Genomic DNA, 20,340 nt, shown 5'->3' on the forward strand with positions numbered 1-20,340 from the left:
CACAGAGCTGTCTCGTTCTTCTTTTCCTAAACCCAACTGTCCCGTTCTTGTCCCGCGTGTTACGGAAACTTGCCTTTTATAAGCCCACCCACCACCTTTTCCTTAACCTAACTGCGTCAAAAAGCGACGCCAATAGTCCCGACCCAACGCGTTTAGATATTACGCCAAAGGAGACTTTTAGCGTCAATAACATCGCCAAAGGCACCTGACAGAGCGTCCGTATTTTACGCAATGGGAGTGAGAATGTGTTGGGATTCAATAAGAGTTGTTCACGTGTGATGATGTTAGTCCCCAAAGTAGCTACAGCTGTGTCGATACCAAAAAAATTACTTTGATACTAATACCATCTGAAAAATGCCATGAAATCTCCATATGTCAAAGGTTTTGGATACCAAATGACAGCGTGGATTTTTCTGTGGTGTCCCTCAAAGTCTTGGTGTCTTTATTATTTTATTGATCTATTTTAGGCTCTTCTTAGGCTCTTCTTAAGACACTTTGACAATTCATTCAGTCATTTTGAATGAATTATATTTTTTATGACTAAAGAAACTTGACACAGTGCTGCATCTCTAGCCCAGAAAGAGGCTAGCCCATTTCCAGCCTTTGTGCTAAGCTAAGCTAAGAAGTCTGCTGGCCATCGCTTCACATTTTACAGATATGAGAGTGGCACGGATCTTTTTTACCACAAAATGAATAAGCATATTTTCCAAAATGTCTAACTATTCCTATGTTTTCTGATTCAGAATCAAATGATTAGGAATGCATTGTAATACTGCAAGGGAAATTGCTTTATTTTCTGATCAGAAGCCATCAAACTACTTACACTACTGTGATGATTGATTTTTTTTTATGTGATATGAAAATAAAATCGGATGATCTTTCAAATGTGTCTCATTAACATCCCCAGAATCTACAGCGTGCCTATGGTCTTTGCCATTTTCATGAAACAGTGCAGCGGTAAGCAGTGTTTAATGCTTATGAAGTTACAGATTTATTGTTAAAGGGCAACCCAAACTGCCATCCACCCAAAACCCTCAATCTGCTTCATCGGCACGCTCTGATGTCATCAGGGCGCCAGGTCAAAGGTCACGCGCAGTTTCTGTAGAAGAAATGCATGTCAATAACGGAGACTTTTCACAAGAACAATGCTGAAGTGTGATTGATTACGTTGGCCCCGAAGGACAAAACACAACAGAAAAAGTAAATGAAAGTTTATTTTGTAAAATGTTGGGTTTTGTCCTTCACGTTCAACATAATTGATAGATGCTTCGCTGTGTGAATATTCCAATTATGTTGATTTTAACGTTAAAGAATAGTCCACAATAAGTCTGTCTTAAAACAATATTCATATTAGGGGTGTGCAAAAAAATCTATTCACATTCGAATCGCGATTCAAGCTCAACTGATTCAAAATCGATTCATAGAATTCCAAAAATCAATTTATATTTTAGTTTATTGTATGTCTGCAATCGCATGGGAAAAGTAACTACACTTACACGTTGTGAATCTTTTTTTGAATCGAGAATCGTTTTTGAATTGAAAATTGATTTTGAATTGAATCTTGAGCCTAAAAATCGATATAGAATCGAATCGTGACATTTTCTGAATCGTGCAGCCCTAATTCATATGCCCATATTAACTTTAAAAGAGTTTGTTTCTTCCTGTAATCCTTCCCCTGTTCTACTGGCTGTGTTACCAATGTTAATGATGGGGGATAAAATCCACAGTTCTTTGCAACAAAAAAAATTCTGCCAAAGTTTATCTGAAGTTATGAGGCTTTAACTGTCTGAGTTAAACTAGTCTCGCTTTGCCAGACCATCCACAGCGCTGCCAAACGGAGGAGGGTCTGGCTAGTCCACACAGCATTCTGGGATGGGAGAACAACATGCTCTGGTTTATTGGCATTTCTTTTAACCAATCACAATCATCATGGGCGGTGCTAAGCTCCTTAGTTGTGCGAGAGAAAACTCAGATTGGACAGATAGTCTAGCTAGCTGTCTTGATTTGCCCTGCAGAGATCTGATGAGCAGTTAACCATAGACCCCATAAATCCACCGGAGTTTAAAATTCCAACTTAAAGAAAGCGGAAGGTGAAGGACATCGGCGAAAAGACATGCATCCGGCGGAATTTCCTGCAGCACCGGAGCAATCCTGTAAGTGGAACGTCGTGGATCTAGACTAGAGTAAGACTAATCAACAATCAAGTTGCAGTCTGTTTTGGTACAAAATTCCCTCTTTGCGTGTCCCTAGCCAAGACAAAAAGTCCAAAGAAAAAAGAAAATTCCCGCACGCACTTGTCACCTCCGGATTGGTTGATTTGGTCGTTAATGTTTCAGTCACAAGGACCGTTCTCAATTCAATTAAATTGTATTAATAGTGTCAAATCATAACAGAAGTTATCACAGGACACTCTACAGATAGAGTAGGTCTAGACCACACTCTATAATTAACAAAGACCCAACATGTAGTAGTGACACCACTGCATAGTGCATAGTGCTTAAATACAAATCCCAATTACATGATGATCCACAGCTGTGTGTCACATATGATGAAAAGCATAACATTCTTCTAAGTACATGGTAAAACATAACTCAGGTTTATAATACACATCTGCCCGTCTCCTAACTTTCCAAGAAAAATACATTTTTCTCTTGTTTCTCTGTATCTTTCAACAAACACCCAAAGGTGCCTATGATGCAAAGTACATCAGTGGGCTCCAAAATCAGTTCACATTTTTAACCCACTGCACCCATGAGAACATAGGCACCTTTGGGTGTTTATTGAAATATACAGAGAAACAAGAGAAAAGGTGTTGTGTTGGAAAGTCAAGAGGCGGGCAGATGTATTATAAACCTGAGTTATGTCTTGTGTATGTACTATTGACTTTAAATTATTTATTTTTTTTGATCATGTGTGATCATGGACAACACAGCTGTGGATCATCATATAATCCTGATTTGTATGAACGTTTCAGTTTTTACTCTTTTTTTTTTTACTCCTACATATCATGAGAAAGGTCCTAGTGACCAAAATGTCAATGACCAAAAAAACACAATGCAGAGGTGACAACTGTGTGTGTAGACTTTGTTTTCATTATGAAAAAGGGACGTGGATTTTTTTTTCTCATGTGCGAAAGTATCTTGTGCTCACAAAAAAAAACTAATCTGAGTAGCAGTCAGAACGGCTGCCGAGGACGAGGTATCCATCTTCCTGAAAACGCAAAGAAATGTACCTGATAGTGTCATTAACAAACTTAAAGATGACAAGACAACTGTTAACCGATTTCATGCTGTGAATGTGAAATACTAACTTTAGCCACATAACGTTAGCAGTACTTTGTTAACATCATTTTGCTAGCCTTGGATTGGTTCCTCATGAGCGCGGGAAACTTTTGCGTGCTCACAAGAAAGATACAGAAAGTATCTTGCGCTCATTAGAAAGTTTCTTGTGCCCATCCGAAAGAACAAAAAATTTTCAAAAGAATTCACTGTGTCCCTTTAAGAGCTCCAAACATCCAAGACAACAAGTCCTCATCATTAAACAACACAATGTGTCATTTGTCCATGCTCTGTGGATTTTGTCCCCCATCATTTACGCTGGAAGCCCTTTAGGAAGGGATCTCATCAGGGCCAGCATGGGAGGAATGATCCCAGCAAGCAAAAAGTCTTTCAGTGTTCATACAGGCACCTGACTAAAACAGACTTGAAAAATGTGTTATTTCAGTTTTTTCACTGCAGTGAATTGACTTTGCTATGCATAGAGCTTTACTGTGACTTTGTGATCCTATAATCTTTTTGTACTTTTCCTTCCAGCTAAGCCACAGTATACTTACAGCACTGGTACAGCCTGTTCAGCCTATCAATGTCATTCCTACTCATCTGGGTGGCCTGGCCGAAGGATACGTTAGGGTCGGGAATGGGCATCATAGTGGGGCGGTTGTTCTTGGAGAAGGCGTACCTGGAGAATCACAGATACCACAATGCAAAGCGGGTTGAGCTTGGGTTTGATGACCTGGATGGAAACAAAAACCCTGATACTTGTGATAATGGTTTAAAAGTAGATCCAGGTTGGTTATACTGCTTCCAACAGAGTCACTGATAACACAAGCTCTTGTACAGGCCATCTATTACAGATAGTAGAATTCCCTAAAGTCACCCAGTAAGTGCCTGACTTAGCTGAGCCTCCAGTTTGTCCTGCTAGTCGGAGCAGTAGCTCATATAAGAGCAAAAGCTGCCTGTGTGATTGAATTGTCAGAATGTTACAAAGAAAAAGTGAGAAAAGCACAGGCACTGATAGCAAATACTTATATGCAGTAAAAGGGAAGTGAAAGAAAAATGTAAATAAAACATGAAGCTATCCATACTTCTCATATTGCATGACAGAGTTGTAGTCATAAGGAGTTCCCTGGTTCAGAGTGTTGATTATGTCGAAGTTGTACGACATTCCTGCAGAGACGAGAGAAAATATACATGTAAGTTCGCAGACATTTACGTTTAATAGTTAACCACAAACATTTGCTCAAGGGATGATAGAAAAGAACCAGCAGTTTAGCAGAATGCCAAATAAATATTGTAATAATCAGCTCTCACAGCTGACTAATGAAGCCCATACTGAAATGCTTTAAGCTGCAGTTCTACCTACGGCCACTAGATGGTGGCTCTTAAAAATAGAGCGAGTAACTTAACACTAAATACACTTACATGAGTAAGTAAGTTACGTGTACAGTCACTTTATTTATTATTTATATCTGTTGATTCCAACAAGTCCTCCAATCCATACGACTAGGAGCCTTTCATAAATTAGCACCCCTAGCGGTGGCAGGAAATACGATTTTTTTTCCCTCACACATAAACGTAACAGTCGCGGTTTTAAACACAACGTTAGCATTGTGAAGCGGTCGCAGTTTGGTTGTTTTGGTTAGGTTTAGGCACAAACACTACTTGTAGGTCTAGTAAAAACATTATTATGTTACTTCACAAAAGGTGTATTGGATTAACATCACTTACTCCACCTTTAATAAGCGCCTGTTTTGACATGGAAAAAGAATGTATGGATTAAAAAAGATATCTCCATTGCATTGATTTTGATCCCTTTTTTTAAACTGCCCATCGTTACTCTGATAATGTTATAGCAATGATAAATTGCCAAACTGAAAATCCAACTTGGAAGAATAATTTAGTTTCCTTTATATGTTTGCTTGATTGACAGGTGCCTATCAAAGTCAGCCATGGTGGTTGTTGCTCTTCCTGTCTCAGTTCCGCATACATTTCCTCCTTTTTCACCAATGTTTGATTTTCCGTCTAGTATTTTTTCATTGGGTTTCTGCTTAATGTATTTCTGCTTTTTTCCTTTCAATCATGTTTAACTCAAACAATGAGACTATTTCTGCCTCTACAGCAGCTCTGCCTCTAAGAGAGACTAAAAACAAGTCATGAAATAGATGGTGAAAAGTTCTAACCATCCTGGATGTTTTCCCAGTACACCTTGATGTAGCTGTCCCTGTCGGAGCGGGTCTGTTCATGGTTGAAGCCGAGGGCGTGGAGCAGCTCGTGCTGGACGGTGCTGTGGTACAGACATCCACTGCGGGCCAGAGACACAGTCTGAGCACCACCCTGACGACCCACGTAGGAGTAGCAGCTGGCGACACATAAACATACAGCAGTTTTAGAAATCATACGAGATATTACTACGTGGAAGTGTAAAGGGAAGAGCTGCTACAATCCTCGCAGAACAACAGTGTAAGAGAGTGTGCTGCATTCTGTCAGATCTTTGCTATTCAAACGTGACTATTCTGTATGTCCTGCTTATTCTACTAGTCACTGGTCACTATCAGTGGCTGCTTAAAATGGTTTTGGTCAAGCAAACGTGCGTCACCAGAGAATTAGTCTTGCATTGTCAGACCTATCTTGTTGCCTTGTTACGCGATCCAATTTTTCTTCAAAACTTAACATTTTCAGCACATAGCTTGCTAGTTCGAAGTTTGTTGTTGTTTCCCGAAGCTAACGGAGTTTGAGAACAGCAACGCACGGAGAGCAGGAGGTGAGCACGGAAGTACATGGACATGTACTTCCATTGATCCAGACTAAGAGAGCAAGTCCTGGTTAAAATACTCATCTCAAAGCATGCACTTTCAGGGCTAGATTTATCAAGCCGTTTGCGCCTGTTTCCAGGCGCTAATTGGTCGCAAAGACGGACGTAACCGATGCGGGCTATTTACTAACAGGGCGCACTTGGGTAGAATCGCAGATTGTCTGCCACATGAGCGAGAAGAGACAAGTTGCGCTTTCAATATGCGTTTGTGGGAGGGTCGTGGGGAAAGTGGGAGTTCCACCCAAAAGGTGGGAGGATAACGCAAGAGTCGCCCTAATTATATATTCCGTGGTATTTACAAAGACTGTCAGTAAGAGGCCTCTATTCTGCGGGGAAATTCTCCGCCTCTTAAAAGCAGGTGTAAACCAGCCGCAAATCGAAGTTTCCTCGTAGACCTTTATGCCGCTGGTGAAATGGCAACAGTAATTTGAGCAAGACGAAGACATAGGCGAGGCTGAAAATATTTTTAAACACAAGAATCACACTTTGTCAGTGAACACAACATCATTTAGCGTTACAGATCAAGCAGCCATGCAATATTAGAGTTACTGGAAGAAATCAAAGATGAAATTGAATCTCCCACTCAGCGTTCACATCCCATTCCAGCAGTTGTTAAACTCCTCGCAACATTACAAATATTGGCATCAGGATCATTTCAAACAGTCATAGCATCAGCAGTGGGAATATCGCAGTCTGCACTCAGCCATATCATAGCACAAGTACCGCTTTGCTACAGCGCAATTTACGGTATAGTGGGCGGAGAAAGACTCTGATTGCCTGATGGGTGTCAGGGTTGATAAATACTACGCAAAATGTGGAAGCATAGCGTGCGCTATTACCGAACTCGCATAAACAGACGCAGGGCAAACTGCGCTAGTGTTAGTAAATCAGGCCCTTTGTATCTAATGAAACGTAATCTGTGTTTCATTATAAGTGAATGAAAGGGAGGGCTGAGATGCTTTAAAGCTGCAATAGGCAACTTTTACAACAGAGGCTTCTAGACCGAGGTTTTATCCATGTACGACAGGCACAAGACTGGTTGAAGGTGTAAATGGTTGCAGTAAGAACATAAAAAACAGTCCACGTGTATGGTTTAAACCCTGCCGTGGAGTTGTGAACCTACAGCCGGACCCTTACCCGTTCCTGGACTCGATGCTCAGCCACTCATGATCACCGTTCTGGTAGGGTCTGAAACGGATGCAGGAAACTGAAGAGAAAGACTCCAATCCACGAGTGATGATGGCCGCTTCGCGGGAGGCTGGCAGGACAGATAAATAAAAATCTTAATGAGCATTCAACAATCATATACTGGATTAAAAGGCTGAGTATTGGATTTTTTGATTTTACACACTCAGATTAGATTCTAAAGCAGACCTGGGCATTGTGCGGCCCCCGGGCCACATCTGGCCCTTTGGCCCTAACCCTAACCGGCCCGCGTGAGGTCAATGGGAAGTTAGCAATCAAACGTAAATAAGTGTACATGCATGGAATACAACTGCATTGCTTTTATTTTGAAAACGACTGTTTTTTGTTGTTGCTTTTTTTTGTGTGCAAAAGTATGCAGCTTCTTCTTCTCTGGTTGCAAGTTGCAATTAAAAAGAAGTAGAAGAAGAACTGCAATGTGTCGGACCCCTGTGTCGGCGAGCCGCGAACTGAGCTCATGAGAGATGTTAGCATGGACGTGAATGAGCTGTAATCTCTAAAAATGTCAGCTCACGGGAAAGAAATAAAGGTCGATACAGAGTGCCGAGTTTTTAACCAAACATGGACTTCTAAGTATTTATTTACTGAAGTCAAAGGTAAAGCTGTATGCTTAGTTTGCGGAGAACAGATCGCTGTGTTAAAGGATTATAATTTGAATCGCCACAAAAGCAACAAGGCTTTTTTTTTTACCAAGCGTCAAGACCAGTTTTGTGATATCACACAAAATCGCCAAAACAGTAAAAGCCATTTTCTGAAGGGGAGTTTATTAAAGAGTGTTTGGTGGAGTCTGCTGCGCTAATACGCCCAGAGAAAAAAGAGATGTTTGAGAACGTGCCGCCTGACATAAAATTAATTTTGAGTAGAATTGAGTTTAGTCTATTGGTCCGGCCCTCCACAACAGTCCCTGTTTCTCATGTGGCCCCTTGGGAAAATGAATTGCCCACCCCAGTTCTAAAGGGTAATTCACTGTTTTCTATTACACACATATGGTGAATTTAACTTAATAACAAAGAAACAGTCTCACAGGGTTGCACGGAAATCAAAATATTCACAGGGAAGTCCATCTAAATTAGCTGTCACTGTGACTATAAAGTAAAATGTATATGTCCCTATGGGAATAAATCTAAACAAAACAATGGATGCTTACAGTATTGGTTGGAAATGTAGTAGGGAATGTAGACATTCCCATCGGCATTCTTTAGCCACAGGCAGCCTGTAGAGGTGCAGGGGTCAGCGTTTCTGTCGGCCCCTGGCTTCACAGCGATGTCTCCTCCAATCAGGGTGGGCTCGTCCAAGTCAGGGGCTGCAACACCAACACAGGTGTGAGTTTGAAATACACAGCAGGTTAGGAATGATTCATTTGGTGTACAGCAGGAGCGGGGCTGGAAGAGGGGCATGGGTTGGCACCGGCACCTCCTGAAATATGATTGGCCCTCCTCCCAATCCATGGGTTTAAGTACTGTCGATCTGACAATTGCGGTTTCCATTGGATCAGAGTACTGTCACTTGGCTGCCTGTTGTGCTAACTTTCCCAGCACTCCCAGTCACATGACCAATTAATGTTTCCATGACGACTATCCAAAATTCTGATACCATGGAATCAGCACTGGAGTTGTTTTAAAAAAAAAAGTGGCAGACTGAGCCTATAGAAAATGTGTATTGTAATATGTAATTTGTTAAGTGAAATTAATAATGAATGTGATTTTTTTTTTTTTGCAGAATTAGATAATGTTGTTCAATCCTGTCCAATATTTCCTATATTTCTAAGCAGATTTTCTATGCTGTATTCTGATGAAAAGACAATCTCCCAAAACCCAAATGAAAAAAACAATCTTGTGTAAGTAGATTGTAAAGTGTAAACAGAGTGTGTAAGTGAAGTATAACAAATAAATACACATACTGTAGGCCTTTTTATACAGATCACTCACTCGGGATCATGCATTCAGTGACAGTATTTTTGAATTAAAATAAAATATGGCCACTACAACATGGTTAAGGTCTGCTTAAGGTTAGGGGACTAACATAAAATAAAATAATATATATATAACATAAAATAGTTGGCTAAGGAAAGGCTGGACTTACTGCGGTCTCTGTTGGCTCTCTCCAGCAGCTGACCAACAGGCAGCTCCTTTGAAAAGTCCTCAAGGGTGGCAACATCTGCACAATACATGGTATATGACATCAGAATCACTTGGTTGCTCATCATCACATGTATACTTGTCAAATATCCAATGACACAAAAAGATTCCGTTTTTTTTTTTGAACTACTTTTATATTTTTTTATTGGAAGACAAACATTAAAGGTGCTGTAGGTAGGATTGTGAAGATCCAGGACTTGAACATCGACAACTTCTCAGTCCCTCACCCCTTTCTGCTAAAGCCCAAAACGGTCTCCTACGCCCCTCCGCCCACAAGGGAGAATGAATGTGTGTGCATGAGCAGTGATTGACACGCAGTTAGACCGCAGTTAGTGTGTGTCATTCTGGGACAAAGGCTAGATGGGTAAGAGATGGCTGGGGAACTAAGGGGGAGCATAAGGAATAAATAAAAATAATGAAAAACACTTATACAAATAAATAAATTAAACAATCAATAATAATATCAATAAACAATGAATCAAAAATGCTACTCTATTACCCCCACCAATACTATTACAGAAAAAATACAGATATCTATAATAATGATAATAATGAGTGTATATTAAAAAATACTAATAATAATAGAGTCCACTGGCAGTGAGCACAGTCGGGGCACTGCCAGGGAGCGGATCAGCAGGGCCAGCCGCATTATTGTTTCCTTTTGTAGTTAATGATATGAAATTAAATTTAGTTGGGATTTGTGCTTCCAATTTTTCTGGACTGATTTGTCCAGCTTTGGGTCACCCCCATAAACTTCAAGGATGGAGCTGGCCCATTGTGGGAAACATAAGGACGGGGCTTGTTTATTAGGGATATACAGTCAGATGTAGTTATTCTGTTGGCTGACAGGGTGTCCCAGCCTTCATTCCCCATGCCATGTCAATAATAATACTCTTACTACTATCACACCAAAACATGAATGAGTTTATAAATCAGCCAGGTACAGAGAATATGTAACGTAATTTTCCTAATGGTCAGTTTGTGTTTAAAGCTGGATCAAGAGTTTCATTCTTACCTTCCTGTAGTCGCCCACGGTGACATGGAAAAGAAGAGCAAAATGTTATGGAAGCTCAGTCACAAAGACAGAATACAATCAGCTCTGCTTGCTATGTACTGCTGTTTTGGTGCTGTGCAGGATTAGTGTGATGTAATTTCCACATATTGTTGCAAATTTTCTCTGTGCAGTAGCTTTATACTTGAATCTCAATCTATTTCAATGTCAGACGTAAATCTGCGCAAGGCAATTTATAGCTTGACATTTTCAAATTAACTTCCCAATATCCATTTGACATGCCAATATTTACCTTTTAAGATTTAAAAAGTACGATACCCGTGGTCTAAGACAGTCCAAACATATTAGTGAACAAGAACTGTCTCCCAAATCCATAAACTGGAGTGCTAAAACTCAAGAGGACAACACAGTCTACAGTAAAGAGTCTCCATGATAGGAGGAGGAGTTTGTGTTTGGTTATTCAGAATTTTCTAGAAACTCTATTCAAACTTTAAAATGTTAGGGTAGTATTCAACTTTCAAATCACATTAATACTTTTTAAAATATTCAACCATCTTTGAGGCTTAAAGCCCTTCTGACATTTTTACATTAGTGTGTTTTGGATATAATGTTGGGTATCTAACTGACTGAGTGAGGAGCAGCATATGCACATTTATTTTCACTTTGCTATACCATCCATAGTTTTAACTCTCATACATTTTTTTTAAATCAAAATGTAGGGAATGTTGTGTCCTTTCTAACGATACAAACAGAGCCAAAAGTGTAAGTCCGGTGAACTCCATGGTTACATGTCTGCGAACGGCACAAATATTCCTAGATTTTTGTCCAAAAAAAAAAAAATGTAGGGATAAACATTTTCAATGTTGTACAATGTGCCTTTCTAACAATGTACTTAAGGAGGCAAACAGACTTTCACATGAGGCACAGTGAGCTTCCAAGTGAAGCGGTGTCCACCAACTGCCACACTGCCTCCTGTATTAAATTATACAAGAAATACCAGGAGGAGTACAGAAACAGGCCCTTATCATAGATATCAATTGGGTATTAAAAAGTCAGTCTTCTATTCATTGTCTATGAAGCAGCTCCACACTAAAAACACATCTCTTCTGACTGCACCTTGACTAAGAAGATAATGGTTACAAAACAAATTAGCTCTTACATGTTGCCCTTGCATGTGGCACTTTGTAATCACTTTGTGATTCTTTCTGTTCTGAGACTGTACCTTCACGGTTGAATACATTTACTAGAAGTTGCTTTGGAGAAAAGTGTCAGCTAAATTAAATGTAATGAGAATCCATTGTCTGGTTTCTGGCTTTCTGAGAGAGCTGTTCATTTTAACAAAGTGATTGAACTTCTTTTCAGCATTTTTGGCAATTTCTTTCTGCTTTTGACACTTTTTAAAACAGTTTTGTCACTTCTTTCAAAGTTTTGTTTTAAATTCATGGTCAATAAACCTAATTTATGACATTTAAACCTCATTTTTTAGTTAAAAAGGCAGAAAGTATGAATGATTTTGACTAATAGTTAAGGTCAAAGGATGTTGAGTGGATCACAGACTGGTTTATGTCAAAGTTTAGTCAGGATACTGTTTTAAAACCGTTTAAACATGTTTTTTAAATGTTATAAAAATTGAATAAAACACCCAAAATCCAATTAAAATAATTACCTGCAAAGAACATCCATGCATCAATGTTATATTTGGGTTTTTTGGTTGAAAGAAACCCATATTTCTGATATAAAAAACTTTGAAAACGGGTCAAATTTGACCCGAGGACAACACAAGGGTTAATTTAGGTGGTGTTTCCCCTATTATTCTTATATTTTATACATGTTTAACTCTAATTTTGCTTGTTTTTCTTTTCTTTTCTCTTTAAAGAATGTTTTTAATTGCTCTTTAATGTTTTATTTAAAGTACTTAGGATTGCCTTGTCATTGAAATATATATATATGTATATATATGTATAAAATTGCTTTGCCTTTTGCCTGCTTGTCTCTAGTATTTGATTAAACATTACATATTTTCTCTATTCATTTTCCTCCTTCTGAATTAATTTGTTCTTGGGGTAGCTTCAACCTGAAAACATGACATTTCAGATCAAATAAAAGCTTTGTAACTTCTTTTTGGAATGTGTCCCCTTTTTCCATATTAACATTTATAATATTGATTTCTGATTTGCATGTTTGCATGCAGGCCTTCATGTCATGTCAGAGAGATGAGGGGGTTTCTGGGGTATTTTACCTCAGCCCAGGAAGAGGACACCAGCAGCAGGGTCACGAGAGACCAGGAGAAAACCAACATGGCTGCAACAGACCTGACAGAACCAAGAGAGGATGAAGGAGATGAAGTGAAAACATAATTCACACTGAGGAAATACACAAAATGAAAGTTAGTTTTTTAAAAGCATGTCATCATCACAAATATATAATCCATATTACTCTGAATGCAAAATGCCAATGTCCCATGCAGACTCAGGCTTTAAATGTAACCAAAGTCCCTGGCACTGTGTGTATGAACGATGAAGTGTGCAGACAGGGTTGTTACCTGAAAGACCGAAGAGACAAGTGTCTCGCTGTTACCAAGTGAGAGTTTTTATACTGGTCACGTATTCCAAGAACTAACGAACAACATTATATAACAAATTGTACAAACAGAGCCGCACACCTTTACCACTGTTAATGGAAAATCTTGAGTCCTTGCAACCTGTGGGAAACACTGCATCTGTTCGGGTGTGTGTGTGTGTGTGTGTGTGTGTGTGTGTGTGTGTATGTTTTTTTTTTTTTTAAGAATGGAAATGGAAGGAACATGGCCAATAAATAAAATGAAAAAAGCAAAAAAAGCCTTCATTTAACCGCCACATTCAGCCTTTATGCTATACTCACTTTTAACTGTCACACATTTCTTCACCCATACACTTTCACCGTTAAATTGAATGCAGTATAGAGGTGGATGAATAATGTCTTTGTCATCATGTATTTTTGTTTTGTTTTGCCAATGTATATGTCACCATTATGTGTACTTTTTAATTTAAAGTGAATGAGTGCTGTATGACTGCTGGCTGTTTCTATGTTAGTCCTATGTCACCTGCCTAGGGACTGCAGATGAAAAGTAGTTATTTTTTTACTAATTCTGGCATATTTACATGTTGTTTTTTATACAACAATGTTCATAAATATGCATGGTCCCTATCAAATAAACCAATAAAAAAAAAATATATATATATTTAGATCTTTTACTGCATTAAAAGTACTAATACCACACTGTGAAGTAAAAGTCCTTACATCGAAAACTTCATCATGCAGAAAAGCTTCCCTGTCGGTGTTTTACTATTATATCTAATTCTGGATTAATATTACTGCTGCATTAATGTGTATGTTGCATTTTACTGCTGTGGATTTTTAAAGGCAGGGTTGGTAACTATTTTCAATATACATGTACACTTTTAATTACACCCCGACAGCAATAAATAACTTATGGGCTCTGAAAAAGGAGGGGAAAAGATTAGTCATCTGTAGCTGCTTTAATCCTTTAAAAACGCCAACCAATCACTGCCTCGCAATACGAGCCAGAGTTTCTGCAAGTCTCAGCAAGAAAACTCAGCAGAAGTTGCCCTGCCACGGAGAGCCCCGAGGGCAGGGGGAGGGGTTAGACGGAGTCCCGAGGAGATGCTACTTTCAAATATTGCCAGCTTGTCAACATTCTCGTCCCTGCCTGTAAAGTTGTGTTATTTATACACAATCACCATTTTTCACAAAATGTGTTTAGATGCACTGTACAAGAAAGCTCTGTACCAGGATGGCCGAGTGGTTAAGGCGTTGGACTTAAGACCCAATGGGTGAATACCCACGTGGGTTCGATCCCCACTCCTGGTAATATGTTTGTACTTAAGTGCTGTTGCCTCCTTCTGTTTGGCTTATATACATTCTGAGACAAGTCATAAAATACATTGATCAAACTGCAAATACTGTAAGCACTGTACTAATAAAACATGCTAGACAACTAATCCCCAATTTCCAAACATGGTTCCTCAGAGTCTCAATTTGTTGAACTAGTATGTGGCACAAACAAAAGTGGTAGATTGGCTAGAGATTGCAGTTAAACATGAAGCACAGGCAGGCTAAAATGTGTCCGTTGTTAGGACTTCAATGGAAGTCAATGGGATACAGAGTGAATATTCGTGACCAAACAAGTTTTGCCGAAATAAGTGCAATGTGTAGCAGCAATAGAAGCGTGGATACGGCATTAGATCTAATGGGCAATTACCTACGTGGGGTTGAACCCCACTATTGGTAACAGTAAGTGCTTTGGTTAGTCAGCAACACCGCCATAGAAAAAACAGCCATGTTTTCAGCTTTGTGACAAAGCATTTTTCAGCTGATCCAAGAGGTTTTTTGAAGACTTTACATATTAAGCTTCAGAAGTAGGAGAATTTTCTTTACACATGAAGCAACACTTCATTCTTTGTGCATTGGGGACATTGAGATGTGGAAACACGAAAGGATCTTTCCCAAACTGTTGGGTATCTTCAAATAATAACGCATGTGTAATTACAAAAGGTATATTTTAGGCCGTAAACATCCATCCTATTTAAGTGTCGATGCGTAACTGAATAACAATATTAGGGGAGGGATTGCACTCAAAATGCAATAGAAACAATCCCTCCAGGGTTTTGGTATTTTGTCTTTTATCGTGAGTGCCCTGTCAATGTAGGGGTGTTACCAGGATGGCCGAGTGGTTAAGGCGTTGGGCTTAAGATCCAATGGGCGTATGTCCACGTGGGTTCGAGCCCCACTCCTGGTATTGTATTTGTGCTGTACAGTTGTGTTCTTGGCTTATCTTAACTGTTTGCTATCTATCTTAACTGTGTTAGAAGGAGGAAAGTGCCCGTAGTTTTAATTAGTATTCATTTCATTGAAAAGTTGAGTAACACCACTTACGTAAAAAAGATGTGGAATATTTAAAGTTTTTTTGAAAGTCAAGAGTGAATTATTTGCTTTAAAAGATGAATAATGTAGAAGATGTAGAACATTGTACGGTTTGAATTTATTTTCTAGCTGAAAGATATGTATAATAAAAGTCATAAAAAGTCAAAGTATAGTATGTCGAAAAAAGTTATCAAAAATTCATAGTGTAGCATGTCAAAAAAATGATGAAACTGTCATAGTATAGTATGTTGAAAAAGTCATAGTATAGTATGTCGAAAAAGTCATAGAAAAAGTCATAGTATAGCATGTCGAAAAAAGTGATCAAAAAGTCATAAAATGGGGCGCCTGGGTAGCTCGCCTGGTTGAGCATGTGCCCCATGTTAAAGGCTCAGCCCTCAACGCAGCAGCCAGGGGTTCGATTCTAACCTGCGGCGGTTTGCTGCATGTCATTCCAACCGCTCTCTCCCCTTTCAAGAATTCTTGAAAAGAATAGAATAGAAATTCAAGAATTTTGATAGGATATATCATATACATTATATATATATTAAAAAATGTTAATATAGAATCTCGAAAAAAAATGATGAAACGTCATAGTATAGTACAGTATGTTCGAAAAAGTCATAGTATAGTATGTCGAAAAAAGCGATAAAAAAGTCATAGTATAGCATGTCCAAAAAGTCATATTATAGTATATCAAAAGAAAGTGATAAAAAATATATATATAGCATGTCGAAAAAGTGATATAAAAGTTAAAAAGAAGTAGCTCACCTGGTAGAGGGTGTGCATGCGGCACACCCTCTACCAGGTGAGCTACTTATAAATTATAAATCATCTCGCTAGGGAAGGCTGAAATATCAATTTGCGGTGAAGAGGCTCAGTCTTTCTCCCAGTGGCGGCCCTTTGCTGCATGTCAATTCCCCTCTCCCTCCCTTTAAATGTCTAAGCTTTCCTATCAAATAAAGGCCTAAAATGCCCAATTGGCATTAAACCATAACAGTCCTTCACCCATGGGCACGCCTTTTCTGCACCGGGAAGGACCTCACCACCAGCATGGTAAACAAAGACAGAAAATAATGATTAATGTAACAGAAAACCTTACAATGTAGAAAAGAGTGCACTCCATTTAAACCATGTAAAGCTAAAGGAAATAAACGTACAATTATGAATGGTGTGGCTGACTGCACAATAAACTCATGTTTGCATGGGATGAAATTGTGTACCATATTACCAGTGCTGGCTGTTTTACCCTTGTGTTGTCTTCAGGTAAAATTTGACCCATTTTCCAAAAGTCTGTCTCAGAAATATGGGTTTCTTTGTTACTACCTAATTGTAATTACCCTAAAATAACACAGATGATTCCATACAACACAATACGACAAAAGATTGGCTCTCTACTTTCATTGAATTTGTTCAATCTTTTAGCATTTGAAAGAAAAATCTAAATGTTTCAAAACAGTATCCTGACTGAACGTTGACCTATACCCTTCTTTGATTATCCTTCCTTTTATTATTAGTCTGAATAATTCATAATTTCTGCTTTTTTATCTCCAGGATTAGGTATAATTTCCTATAAATAAGGTTTATTGACCATGAATTCCAAAAATAAGTGTAAAAGTAGTAATAAGTTGGTGTTAGTGGTGTCCATACATGGTAGTGAAAGGAAGTGTAAAAAGGAAGGGGGGGGAAAGGGGCCAAAAACATTGAAAACAGCGCCAAAAGTCAGAACATTTTTGACCCGGGAAGACGACAAGTGCATGATCGAATTGAAGACAACACAAGGGTTAACCTGTGTGGCCTTGGCCATCACAGAATGTAACTTCCCTAGGTTGGAAAAATTCACAGAAAGAATAACCAAATACTTGACCTCATTGAGGAGTTTAAATCATACAGTGTGAAAAAGGCTTTGAAGCTTGTGGTGTGAGATGAAATTGAAACAAAATATAATTCAAGTCATATTTGCACACAAATGGTGACACAAATGTAACTAAGTACTCAAGTAATAATAATAAGGCATACTTTCTTAATCCTGCAAGGGGAAATTACAATGTTTTCACCCTGTTATTATACACATTACACATAGGCCTGAATTACACACACACATGCTCAGTACCTATACATGCACTAATGGAGAGATGTCAGAATGAGGGAGCTGCCCATGGAAAGGCGCCCCGAACAGTTGGGGGTTCGGTGGGGGTTCTAGCTCAAGAGCACCTTGGCGGTGCCCAGGAGGTGAACTGGCACCTCTCCAGCTACCAGTCCACCACCATACTTTGGTCTGTGTAGGGACTTGAACCAGCGACCCTCCGGTTCCTGACCCAACTCCGTACAGACCAGCTACTGCCACCCCCAAGTACTGTACTGTACTACAAATGTGAGGTACTTGTACTTTGTACTTGTTTTTTCTTTTCATGCCACTTTCTACTTCTACTCCGCTACATTTCAGAGAGAAATATTGAACTTTTTACTCCACTACATTCATCTGTTACAGCTTTAGTTACTAGTTACTTTACAAATTAAGATTTCCGCACACAAAACGCATGTAGTTTATAAAATACAATATTTCATTATAAATTAAACTACCAACTGATAGACAAATAAACACTTTTGTTGATTGACAGAACTGTTTGGATCGTTTCCATTTTCTAAAATGTGAGGATTTTCCTTTTAATAGTTTAAGTTAATTTTCCTTATGATGCTTACATACTTTTGCTTTAGTGTAATTTTTTAATGCAGGACTTGTAACTTGTAACATAGTTTTTTTAAAACAGTGTGGTATAAGTACTTTTACTTAAGGAAAGAATCTGAATACTTCTTCTACCACTGTAATAATCAATACATTTTACAGACTTTTCTAACGGCACTGGGGTTGCTTTGAGGAGATTTAGGGAAGTTGTGCCATGAGTCTGTTAAAAATCCTGTTCTGTCTTTATTCGTGTAAAATGTCCTCTCCGGGCTTTTCTCGCTATCCTCCCACGCACTTAAATGTTATCTTTGAGAGCTGACAGAGTCTGAGTTTGAAACATCTGTCACTCTTTCTGAGAGAAAGAAAGTAAAACACGCTCCTCTACTCTTATCAGTGTGGGACATTCAGCACACTGCTGTCAGCATGAACCCACCCACAGCAGGAAACTGTGACAAGGCCAGTCATTCAAATGTGGAGTGGGGACTGTTCATTCCACCCACAGCTAACATTCAATTAAATTCAATTTCATTCATAGCAGGGGTCTTCAACATTTTTTTAAGCCAAGGACCCCTTAACTGAGAGTGAGACGGAGCAGGGACCCCCTACTACTAATATTGTATAAAATTAAGTTGTATAATTAACTGGGCCTACAATAACGTTTGGGCGGCCTAAAGCCTTTACACATACCTGTTTAGTGCATAGAATACTAAGCTATTAATATTTGTTGGCATGTTTTTATCAATCATGTTATAATGTTAAACATACATGTGGCAGAGTGAATCCTTAGGATGAACTGGATCTGTGGATGAGTACCTTAGTGATTTCCTTAACTATAGGCCAGTAAGCCTATCATCAGTGTTTGCTTTTGTCACAAATATGCTGATTTATATTTGCTAATAATATGTTGGATTCATGTTAAGAGATTTTTATTTATGAAAAAAACCCTCAACAAATTAACAATAATTTGGTGGCCCCCCTGCAGTAACTGGGGACCCCAAAGGGGCCCCAGATCCCCTGTTGAAGATCTCTGATTCATAGTGTCAAATCAAAACAGGAGTTATCTTGGGAAACTTTACATATAGTAGGTCTAGACCACACTCTAACACTAATTTACAGAGACCCAACAATTCCCCCATAACATGCCTTATACTATGTCAACATACAGTATGTCTCACTATATTCACTGATATATTGTGTTATACTGTATGACTCTAAAGGAATTAACTTTTAAAGCAACACTAAGCAACTTTTAGCTGCAGCTGTAGTTCCAATGAGACCACCTGTAGGGGGACGGTCCCCCTACAGGTATTCTCATTGGAACTGGCTCATAGTTCTCATAGTTCCAATGAGACCATTGGAACTACAACTCGTGTCGGGTCTAAAAGTTACATAGTGTTGCTTTAAAATGGAGGCTGATTTATTGCAGTTCTTGACTATATTCAACATGTTTAAAAAAATAAAAAAATAAAAACAGATTTACCTTACAGTTTCAGATATTATTTTGTTAATAATTTTACATTTCCATAATAACCCAACTAGACAGGCTAAGCATCTTCCTTTATATAAAACATCCATTGATCAGTTTTTTATTAAATTCTGATGAGAAAATGTAGATTTGATGGATTCCTCTGTGTTATTTGTTTTTATGTATATACAATTAGACTTAGAAATGCCCTTCTGCCTATACATTTTTTTATTCTTAGAAACTGTTGTTTATACGTTAAATATGGCAATTAATTTGGGTTTGTTTCCATTTTCTTCCTCTCTTTTTTATTCCTAAACATAATTCTACACTTATTTTATATGAAATGTTTGAACACTTATACTTAAAATGCACTTGTATGGTACATTGGTATGTCCTTTGGGTGTGTGTTTTTTATATAAACCCTTACAGGTTGCTACCACACCCTTATATTTCTTCAATAACAAATAAATAATAACTTAAATTAATTTGTGTCATTGTAGTAAATAGACAAAGACACCCTGAGCCTTTGAGATGTAAGACGTTGTTGGAAACCTTGTTTGACTGCTCCACCAAAGACAGAGTCTAGATTTTCAAACTGTTCACGCACAAAATAACGAGCCAACTACAGCTGTTTGCTTGTGTTCTGTTAAAGAAATAATTCACCATTTTGTGAAATACACATCTGGAATCAGGACATGGCTAGCCTAGCTAAGCATACAGACTGGAAACACAGGGAGAAACAGATGTCCACAGTTTACACGCCTACCAACACCTCTGAAGCTCACTGATAAACACATTTATCTGATTTGTGCCTCACTGTCTCCGA

At 38.6% G+C, this 20,340-nt stretch overlaps 1 protein-coding gene and 2 non-coding genes across 4 annotated transcripts; 2 read left to right on the plus strand and 1 right to left on the minus strand.

Moving 5' to 3' along the window:
• Positions 1-768: 768 nt before the first annotated feature.
• Positions 769-13,033, minus strand: LOC120555531 (high choriolytic enzyme 1-like). Of its 2 annotated transcripts, none has more exons than XM_039794276.1 (10): positions 12,986-13,033; positions 12,683-12,755; positions 10,447-10,450; positions 9,376-9,450; positions 8,441-8,596; positions 7,228-7,348; positions 5,459-5,637; positions 4,364-4,445; positions 3,833-3,957; positions 769-1,099 (listed from the first exon to the last, which is right to left on the minus strand). In XM_039794276.1, coding segments are annotated over exons 2-10 (804 nt in total). In that variant the 5' UTR covers positions 12,743-12,755; positions 12,986-13,033; the 3' UTR covers positions 769-1,097. The 2 variants fall into 2 exon arrangements, with proteins under 2 accessions (XP_039650210.1, XP_039650211.1); XM_039794277.1 differs by lacking the exon at positions 12,986-13,033 and adding an exon at positions 12,880-12,926.
• A 1,197-nt stretch (positions 13,034-14,230) lies between these two features.
• Positions 14,231-14,313, plus strand: trnal-uaa. Its single transcript has one exon. It is a non-coding gene; the product is annotated as a tRNA-Leu (tRNA).
• An 845-nt stretch (positions 14,314-15,158) lies between these two features.
• Positions 15,159-15,241, plus strand: trnal-uaa. Its single transcript has one exon. It is a non-coding gene; the product is annotated as a tRNA-Leu (tRNA).
• The last annotated feature ends 5,099 nt before the right edge of the window (positions 15,242-20,340 follow it).

Source organism: Perca fluviatilis, chromosome 3 (assembly GCF_010015445.1).
Source record: "Perca fluviatilis chromosome 3, GENO_Pfluv_1.0, whole genome shotgun sequence".
Classification (NCBI taxonomy): Eukaryota; Metazoa; Chordata; class Actinopteri; order Perciformes; family Percidae; genus Perca; species Perca fluviatilis.